A 10,625-nucleotide genomic window follows, 5' to 3' on the forward strand; every position below is an offset into this window, starting at 1 on the left:
TTGAAAACCAAGCTATTAATGACGTTTTGGGTCCTGAAAGATTTGGTCGGGTGCGCTGTCAAGGATCATTCGTTACTCCCACAAAATATTTTGGATCCAGCTCATCACAGTACATGTCATCACAGTCTCGATCTTCCCACCACGAAGTTAGTCGTTTAAAAGAAAAGTTGGCTGAGATGGATCAACAAATGGCTAACTTGAAAGCGAAAAAATGAAGCAAGGGAAGCAGAGAGAGCAGCAGTGGAAGCAGCCAGATCAGCAGCGAAAGCAGAGAAAGAAGCAGCGGCAGCACAGAGAGAAGCAACGGCAGCATAGAGGGAAGCAACATATCAGCAGAGATGTGAAGAATTTAAAAAGCGACTCATTGATATGATGCTAATGATACAGAAAACGCAACCTCAACATCCACCATCATAGTCTTATTTATGTTATGAGCATTTTGTTAATGTTACTGAACCTTGTTTAACTGAACTTATATTACGTTAATGAAAACTTTTATTTATTATATTGGATTTGATGATGTTTGTTATGGATATAGAGTTTGATGTTATTGTTGTTTTTGTTTGTTAGATAATGGAACAGATTGAAAAAATAGATTTGGGGGTAATCAAGCATTATTTTTAGAACTGTAAAATTTTGTGTTATTTTGCGGTGTTTGTTAAAAAAACGCCGCAATATACCATACATTTAGCGGCGTTTGTATACTATAAACGCCGCGATATACCGAACTTTAGCGGCGTTTTTATAAAAAATGCCGCTAAAGCTCAACACCTATTGCGGCATTTTCAATAGAAACGCCGCTAATTCTCAACCCTTATTGCATCGTTTTCGATACAAACACCGCTTAATCTGAAAACCTACTGCGACGTTTGTGGGAGAAACGCCGCTAAACATCATCACCTATTGCGGCGTTTTTTGAAAAAAACGTCGCAAAATATCAACACCTATTGCGGCGTTTGTAGGGAAAACGCCGCTAAACATCAAAACCTATTGCGGTGTTTTTGTGACAAACGCCGCTAAATAACAACACCTATTGCGGCATTTTTTTGTTAAAAAAACGCCGCTAACTTTAGTGGCGTTATTTTCAGCGGTGCATTTTGTTGCGTTTTAAAAAACGCCGCATGTGTTTTTAGCGGCACTTAAAAACGCCGCTATATGTAAAAAAAGCCGCAAAATACCTGTTTTGCTGTAGTGTGTTCATCATCCAGTGATTTTATGTAGGCATGGTGTCTGGAGAGAAAGGCTTCTTTGACTGTGGCCAATAGAGCCAATCAATTGTGCAATCCTCAAACGGCATGCAGAGCAGAAAAAAAATAGTTTCGGATATTTATATGTCATGAGAGTGGATCATGATATCAAAGCAGCATGAAGACAAAAAATGATAGTACTTACACACTCAGGCAGGCAGTAGCCATGATCAATTGGAATCAGAACGGTCCGGTCATCGTCTCTTTTTCCAATCAAGATATTCCCAACATGCCTATCAACATTCACCATTCTTATAACGAACACAGTGATCTTGTGCACTTCCTCTACAGGGAATGCTCCAATCCCATATCCTCGCAACTCCCAGAGTTGTTCATAAACATCTGCAAGGATCCAACCTTAACATTCTCGGGTGCACATTCATATCCATCGGGATGGTTGAATCCTTCGTGCAAGCATCGAACCAAGCAGGTAGAAGGTACACCGGAAAACCCCAACATCTCGTCGGACAAAGATCGAGGTCCACTCTTGGGATGATCTAGTATATAAGCAGCCACTTATCTTAAAGCTCATTCTCCAACCCTGGTACCCTTTTTCAACCCTTCACCATCTGTTTAAACAGGTAACCCCTGTGGATTGTTTACAGCAATTGGCTCCTCATTGATAGGCTTAAAAATGGACACATAATCGAAACCGAACTTGTCTTGCATGAAGTAAGTACCTACGGTCCCTTCCGATGATCTGATAGGCCGATTCCCTACCAGCAACCCCCCAAATGTGGCATCTATCATATCCTATACAAAGGCAATTTCACCTTAGGATTAACAAGAACAGGTTCCAACCAAAAATCTCTATGAAGCATCTTGGGTTGGTCTTGTTCACCTCCTACAATCCCTCCTCTTCGCTCATCTGAATTGAACTCGGCGAAAACCGAAAGTTCCAAATCTTTCTCGACAGGCTTAGCTCGAACTTTGGCTGATTTGTGAACCACCAAATGAATCACAACATCATTATCTTTGCATAGATCATCAACTAACCTCTCGTCATCTACTTTTTCTCCATTACAAAATATTTCTTGTTCATTAACATCCACAAATCCCTTCCCTTTAGTGGCAATCCTTTGTTTCAAATACACAACATTTCTATTCCGATCAACATGAAGTTCAAATTCCTTACCGCGACTCGACTGTACAGTGATGAGGAACAGATCAGAAAGTTTTAAGACCAAATGCAAAACATTATCACCTTTTATGCCGTAGTCTTTAACGAGCGAATCGTTACGAGCCAATTCTCTGCCTTGGGAAACAAGCTTCTGTTTCTTCACTACAAACCCATTACACGTCTGGATCTGAAGCTTGACCGAAGCAATGGGATCGGATTCTAGGACTCGCATCGGGATCACCGAATCGGGAATTGAAGGTAAATCAAGATGGAGTTAACCGCCGCTTGGTTATTGAAATAACCGGAAGCAGGGTAAACCGTTTCTTGACTAACCCGCCTCCGAGCAACATCCGCAAAGGACATCTCCACAAATGTTGATTTCCACCCTCTCGAGTGAAGAAATGATGAAAGAAAAATGAAAAAGAAAATCAAAAGAAGAAAAAAAAAATCTAACTTTTTCTCTTTCAATCTCTGCAATGGCAGTCTAGAAAAAACTAGGACATAGCTGCTGGAATGGCTGAAATCCAATACTTTCTGGTCAGGAGAGACCACGGATTCTTTACCGGAGGAAAATAATCGAAAGCTAAAGGTTGAAAATGGGAGCTTTTTAAAATGAAGAGGTGGGCGATCCAAAACTAACCGATTAATTTACACTATCCGTCATCTCTTTTTTACCTATATTTGTGCTCTTTCCGTTTTCAAATTTGCGCAATCTTTTTGCCGGTTTTCTCTACTCCGGTGCTAAAAAGGAAAGCATCGACGATTTGATAGAGAGAATGAGGGAAGAACGGTAATGTAGCCGTTGGCTTTATATGAAGCTTTGACCCAACGAGTATACGGGAGCCGTGTTTTAAAATTATAAGGGTAAACTACATTTTTAGCACCTTCACTATTACTTGTGCTCCTTTCTGGTAACTAAACTATTTTTTTGTTTCAAAATCATATCTAATGTTACGTTTTTATTTATTTATTTTGGTAATCTATCATTAAAAAATTATTGGTGATAATGACATGTAACCATAAGGTAATGCTTCTTTATCATTAAAAAATTTAAAAATACCATGCCATCAATTTTGTTATTTTTTTAACAATGGGTGACTAAAATGAAACTAAAATATAACATTAGGTATGATTTTAAAAAAAATAATGGTTAAGTTATCAAAATAGAATAAAAATAATAGTTAGGATACTAAACATGTAGTTTACCCTAAAATAATATGGGTAAACTAATTATGGGCAGAGTTTATTTTGACCGCTAATATTTTAATTTTATCAATCAGACCACTTAATTATTTAAATAATGTCAAACAAACTCCCTGTTGTTAGCATTTGATAGAGAGAGAGTGAAGTGATAGTTAAAAAAAAGATATAATCATACATTTAGTTCTTATTAATATGTTCAAAAAATTAACTCTCCAATTTGATAGTGACATGTTTCATCTTCAGATTAGATAGAAAATAAATTTAAGCAAGCACAAAGTGAAGAAATGAAGGCGACAATCAGTCTTCTCATCTCATTTTCTCTTTGTTTTGGTTTACTTCTCTGCATGCTGCCATGTATTATATATGTATGCAAACTAAGCTTGTTGTCACCGAGTTCCCCAAGGGCGTTTTTAGTTCAAGTCATCTCACATTATCGGGAGAATGGAATGTCATTTCTCCGTTTAGTTGGTAAATATTCTCAACCCCTGGTAATCTTTTATTCCCAACAGTGGAATTTTGGGGGTATATTACCGGGAATATGATTACCCTCTTCCCTTAGGTATTGTTGGATTACAGGCGTTTTGGACTAAAATGCCCTTAAATTTTTTTTCAAAAATATCCTTCTTCTGTCGTTGAATAAAAAATAATTCTACAAAGGTTAAATTACAAATTTATCCTTAAACTATTTTAGATTTACAAAAAAAATCCATAATTAGAATTTTATATGAAGTCCAGGGGTTAAAATAAAATTTTACCCTTTCATTAAACCTATTTATCTTTTCAATTTTGTAAAAAAAAATTATATAAATTTTATGAATTTAAATTGTTAAAGAAAATATATAAATTAATTATAGTAAAATTATAGTGGAATTCAACTTGTTAAAAAAAACAAATATATAATAAGGACAATTTGGTAAAATATACATTCCAATAATTTTTAATTCCTTTAAGCAAACATTGTAATCTTACATTCCTGCTAAACGAATCAAACACAAAATACAACATTCCCAGTAATCTTATTACCATCGGTAATCCTATTCTCGCTGGTAATTTTATATTCCGTGAACCAAACGTACCCTAAATGCATGATCAATCCGTGATCTGTGATGTGTTTCAAGGGTTCATGGATATGATTCGGAACCATCATCTTTACGTTAAGATCATCTTAATATATGTAATATTTGCATCTTATTTAAGACCCTGGTACTTGAAGGACCTGTAATTCTAATGGTGGCATTAAGGATTTAGTGCTACAGTGGATGCTCGCTGCGGTCCACGGAAGATGATGGTCGAATCATGTGCATGTGGCCGGAAATGCCGTGCCCAAATGCTTCCAAACATATTTGGTGGGATCAGTTCCATCAAACTTATGCAGTAAATGCCATGCAGAAATGTGCTATCCCATGAATTTGGAAAACATAACATTTCACAGTCCAAGTGTATAATACAACCAGAAATCAGTAGTTCAGCCTCATAAAGAAACGAGGACAAAAGAAATTGCAGAGATGTTCAAGTTCAAAATGCATGACAAAACAGGGGTATGTATATGGATTATACTACTCTCTTTCTATTCTTTCAGAGGACTCTTTGAATGCAACAATAAACACAATCTAGTTCTCCAAACTAGTTTTTTTCTTGTTTCATTTTCCTCGAATTTCTAGCATGTTGAATAAAAACTCGAGCAGGCACACCGTCTTCATCGGTTACTCCAGATCCGTTACATCAGTGTTCAGTATGAAACTGCGAAATGCAAAAGTCAATTCCCTGAAAAATAATATCCAAATACATATAATCAGTAATTTAAATGACATGTTTAGCTCTAGAACATTAGAAACCTACTTCAAATATGGAAGTGTCATGTTCTTTAAGATATATGGATTATTCGTCACAAATTCCTTCCATTCTTCTTCATCGATCTTCCCATCGCATTTTAAATTTGCTTCCATCACTGTCTGGACCAATACGAGTAATATCAATGTCGAGAAAGGAAACTGAGATACGCAATAAATAAAAAAGTTTGCAATGTCCGACACCTTATCCACGATCGATTCCACCGCATCAATGGAAAGTGACAGATCTGATTCACTAAGCAGAGCCGATACCATCTCTTTCAACTTCCGGTTAGGTCAAGCCAGGCGAATATCATGCCATTGACGTTATCATCTAATTATTCATAAGCAAACAATAACTGCAAGTTCAAAGTTACAAGTACTTACCTCATCACGCTCAATGAAGCGAGTTTGTTTTATGTCATACAATCTAAACAAGTCTGGAAGAAGATATACGTACATATTAACATGAAAGTGAAAACCAAGCAAGGATTAAAGGAAGATACAGATGACATTTGGTATTCTATAATACATTACATACATGAAATTTTATCTGCTTCTGGAGCTCTGGGGTGGAAGACACTTAAAGAGAGAACAAACTCTCCGAACACGATAGCGCCATTGCGTTTAATGTCGAACAAATCAAATAACTGCAACAAAATCAATTCACCTTGAAGAAATTTCTGTGAATAATCAGTATAAGATGGTGGAACAAAACAGATTTGAATGGAACAACACTCACTCTATCTAGAAAGAAATTCTGCTTATTGCTGTTATTGAAAAATGCAAGCTGAAATTCTTCCTGTTCAGAAAGCATATAAAGAATTACAACTTCTTGAATGGATCACATATCTGAACCAAAATGGAAGGAGTATACCTTGTGAATCAGACCATCATCGATTACCGAGCTACTTAACTTCTTGAACAGATCATGTAGAGCTTCTACTTTATTCACAGTAACTGTCAAATTATAAGAAATTCTCTACACTTAGGCGAGTACTAGGTACAGATTGCACAAGTAAATTTGCGTGAATATGATGTTCTTATAAGCTCTTGCGTGAAGAGGTTATGCCACCAGGGATGGACTGAGGGGGACTGGCCAGGGCAGTTAGTCCCCTGATAATTTCAAATTCTCATGTAATTTAGATTTTTTTTGTAATTATAATCTGTTTCGACTCCTAACATTTTATAAGCTTGCCTCCCTAGCATAAAATTATGGATCCTTCCCAGTATGCTATCAAAAATAGCAAAATGATGCCAAAATAAACATTGGAAGCACAGCATGTACGTCTTCAGTGTAGTAACTTACAATGTGTTTCAGCAGCAAGAATGGAAGGCTCTTCGAACCCAGGTTTGGGTTTCTTCAAGGAAAAACAATTTCTGAAAGCACGCATGATTTCTCCAACAGGTGATGAATTTCATGCAAATAATGCAGTCCAATGAGCCTTGCCAAATCAAAATTCCAAACTGAATTTATAACAATCCAGCAAGTAAAATTGTATCGGAAATTTATGCACAGAAATCATGAAGAAACAGCCATAGAACTAAATCATTTGCCCAAAATCTAAATACCCAAAAGAAATCAAGATCCAGAATGTTGCTTGAAGAGAGAAAACTACCCACATGCAAATATAAAGCTAAAACATCAAACTAAACTTGACCACAATGAAAAAAACAAGAGATTATGAGATAAAAGTGGGATTTTGGTGCATGAATTACCGATTTGTGATGCACTTTTGTTTAGCCAAGCTTTGTACTCCGTTTGGCTTTCTTGTTTTGCTATTTATATTTTATAATGGCTGATGGTCTTCTTTGTTTCTCTCAAACAAAAAATTTAAAAGTCTTCGCTTTCCATTATTTTAAGACCCAAAAGCGTGGATATTAACGTCGTGAAGGGGCATCTATTGTTGTACGGTTCCATATAATTGGTTTTGTACCCTTCATTCAGTTGACATCCATAGCTGCCGCTTCCTCCATTATTAGTTTTTAATCATTTTTAATATCAAACTCTACTTGTGAAAGTCAATGTTTCTTGTTAATGATTGTTATTACTAGTGTTGGTTACAATGTGGGTTAATAGATGCACTAAGTTAAAGCTCATTTAGTACCTAAAAATACCAATTTTAGTTTGTTTTAGTATCTAAATTTTTTAATTTTATCTAAAACTTAACGTTAAATTTTGACGGGATATTAAAATGAAACGAAAACTAAACTTTAGACATAATTTTGAAAAACTTGAAAGTTTAGGTACTAAAATGAATCAAAATTAATAATTTAAATACTAAACAAGTAATTTACTCAAATAATTTTAAGGTAAACCACGTAAATGATCACTAAAGTATGAGTAATTTTTTTTACTAAAATTTCAAAAAGTAACTAAATGATCGTTATCAAAAAGTAATAAAACCGTTAATAGGAGTTTGATATGACATATTGTAATAACTGATTTTTTTTCAGCATGCATTTATTTTTGAAGCCCATAACATTTTATTGAAGTTGATTTTGAAGTTTTGGACATCAGTCGACTTGCAACAAATTTTCATGTAAGATCAAAATATTTTTCGGACATGATATCTTCTTGAGATAGAATCAGCTTTCAGTTAGCTTTTCAACGCATTTTGAAACGTCTCGTTCGGACATTGGAAACTCAAGATATGTTCATTTTAGTGAAGACAAACACGTGCAAAAAATTAGATACGAGCCCAATATGAGAATTTGAACATATTACAAAATTTTAATTATTTTATTAATTATTTGTAATTAAATTCAGCTTTTATACTTTTCATTATTTATTTAGGACAATTTATGATCTTTTTATTATTTTATTGTTATTTTTCTTAATTAGTATATCTATAATTAATAAAAAGATGCTAGAATTTTTTCTTTTAATTTTTTTTGGGCCTGTAAAAAGACACTCTTATTATATAAAATAGAGAAGACTTGTTTAGAAAAGGGAAGAAAACAAAGAGAGTCAATCAAGATATTGGAATCGAAAATTGAGAACAATAAAAGAAAATCTTTGTTTAAAGATATTCTTTTTCTTTATTTCATTTGTATTTTTGTTATTCGGGCCAATTGACTTTTTTTTTATATATTTTAAAAAACTCCATCAAAGAGCGAACCAAAGAAATAAGAAAAAAAAACTTTCAAATAGATCTTTATAGATCAAGCATTCCTTGAAGTTTCTCGATGAAAATCAATGTTGAATTTTGAATGATAAATTTTTTATTATTTATTTATTTATTTAGATGCAATTTTGAATTTTCTTTTGAAATTCATATTCAATTAAATGATACGATGACCCAATCGTATCCTTATGAGATATGTGTGTTTTCACATAAGTAAGAGATAATCACAAACGTCGTCCTTGTTATCTTTCTTTTGAAAATTTATTGTGTTATCTTTCCTATGATTTATTTTTGATTTATTAATTTTATTTTATATATTTTAATTTTTTAATTCGTTTAGTTCTTACGTCTGTTTTTAGTATTTTTTTCTTATTTTAATTTTTTAGTGTTATACCTTTTTTTCTAATTTAGTTTATTCTTTTATTTTTTTTAAATTGCTAAAATTCTTCTACTTCTTCTCTTGTTTCATTTTATTTCCTATTTTAAAATTCTTTATTTTCTAAGCTGTACTTCATGTTCCTTCTTTCAATTAATTTTTCTTAATTTGATTTTCATTTTTCCATCCTCATTATTTGTTATTTAATTTTATATTCTTTTTAAAAATTAACTCTAATTTAATTCTTTTTCTTTTTTAATTCAACATTCTAAAAATGATTTTTTTATGTTGTTTACATTCACGATTCATTTTTTTACTTCTTTCTTTATCAAATATTTTGTAGTATTTATGCTTTTATGTCCTTTAAATTTCTCCTTCTTTTTATTTATTTTTAATAATAGTTTATGTTCTCATTTATGTTTTGATTTATTTCTTTATTTTGGTACATATAATTCCTTTTGTCTCATTTTTACAGATTATACCTAAATTATTATCTTTTTTAGTTTTTGTACAATCCTAATTTATTTTATTTTATTTTATCGTGACACATACTTAAAGGTAAATAATTTGGATCTTTTTTAAATTTTTGCCCTAACTTAATTTTTTCTATTAAAATTTAATTTTTTTCTATGACAACACATAACCGTATTGGTATCGCAAGGACGATGTGGGAGGTGCTAATCTTTTCCCACACGTTATCGACTCCCGAACCCTTCCAAGTTAATCTCTGGTACGACGTAGATTTGGTAAGAGGTAAAATTTAGGTATCCATCCTTACCTAATCCAAAAAGGTTGGTGGTGACTCCAAAAAAGTAAAATTACCTTAAGTCGAAATTTGATCCTATGACCACTCGAAGGACCGTTGCGACAGCTTGGTGACTCTGTTAGGGATATGAAGAGAGTAATGCCATAATTGGTTATTGGTTGTCTTTATATGCAAAAATTGTAAGTTTGATCCTTTATTTAATTGTTAGATCCGTTTACTTTACCTTCGAGGATTTTTTTTTTACTTTTGTAAATAGTTGTACTGATGTGTTCTTTCAGTGATTTTCATTTTTTTTTCTATCAAAGAGATTTCATCTCAAGCTCTATATTTGAGCTCTGAACCTTTTAAGTGGGGGTGAAAACGACTCCTTAGTGAGAATTTATTCTTCGCATGGGCCTAGCAATTAGCTTTCGAGATTCATATACTATATGTCTTCGTAAGAATTTATTCATCGCATGGACAAAAGGGAATGTATATTCTCGAGTTTAACTCAGTCCGCACAAGCCATTGATGGGTTTAGGATTAAGGTATGGTAGGCCCAAGGGGGCACCAGTGATGAGAACTCGGGGATTCCCTTTTATAGAACTAAACCAAATTTGTTGAAACATTTTAATATTTCGATATAACAAATTAAGTTAAATGGATTTTAAGATTTTCCAAATGATTTTCTAAGTATATTCGATATAACTATTCGAATATCAAAACATTACTCCAAATATTTCAAAAATCATTTTTGATCCTTACTTAAGTGTAAAATTAAGTTTTAATCATAAAACAATTTCAAAATATTTTACAAAGTATTTCGAACCAATTCAAAGCCAAAAATTCCAGATTGCTCAGAGGGAACCGATTCCCCCCCATAGGAGGAACCGATTCCCCCCTGAATGGTTTGGCTCCGAGATTTCCAGAATGCTCGGAGGGAACCGATTCCCCCCAAGGGGGTACCGATTCCCCCC

The 10,625-nt window shown here is 33.5% G+C and overlaps 1 protein-coding gene and 1 pseudogene across 1 annotated transcript; both read right to left on the bottom strand.

Annotated features, from left to right (window-relative positions):
- Positions 1–1,401: 1,401 nt before the first annotated feature.
- On the bottom strand, positions 1,402–2,730 carry LOC120172126 (annotated as a pseudogene).
- Positions 2,731–5,405: 2,675 nt separating this feature from the next.
- On the bottom strand, positions 5,406–6,793 carry LOC120172111 (calcineurin B-like protein 8). Its single transcript, XM_039179667.1, has 7 exons — positions 6,709–6,793; positions 6,277–6,359; positions 6,142–6,201; positions 5,941–6,049; positions 5,787–5,839; positions 5,604–5,684; positions 5,406–5,522 (listed from the first exon to the last, which is right to left on the bottom strand). Exons 1-7 carry the CDS (start codon positions 6,791–6,793, stop codon positions 5,406–5,408), a joined length of 588 nt encoding a protein of 195 aa, XP_039035598.1.
- Positions 6,794–10,625: the final 3,832 nt, after the last annotated feature.

This window comes from Hibiscus syriacus, unplaced genomic scaffold (genome assembly GCF_006381635.1).
Source record: "Hibiscus syriacus cultivar Baekdansim isolate YM2019G1 unplaced genomic scaffold, ASM638163v2 tig00111842_pilon, whole genome shotgun sequence".
Classification (NCBI taxonomy): Eukaryota; Viridiplantae; Streptophyta; class Magnoliopsida; order Malvales; family Malvaceae; genus Hibiscus; species Hibiscus syriacus.

Coding starts and splice junctions, on each gene's coding strand:
- LOC120172111 (XM_039179667.1), bottom strand. CDS start 6,793: ATGCGTGCTTTCAGAAATTGTTTTTCCTTGAAGAAACCCAAACCTGGG. Junction 6,202..6,276: donor ATGATGGTCTGATTCACAAG/GTATACTCCTTC, acceptor CTTTCTGAACAG/GAAGAATTTCAGCTTGCATT. Junction 5,685..5,786: donor GCTTCATTGAGCGTGATGAG/GTAAGTACTTGT, acceptor CCTAACCGGAAG/TTGAAAGAGATGGTATCGGC.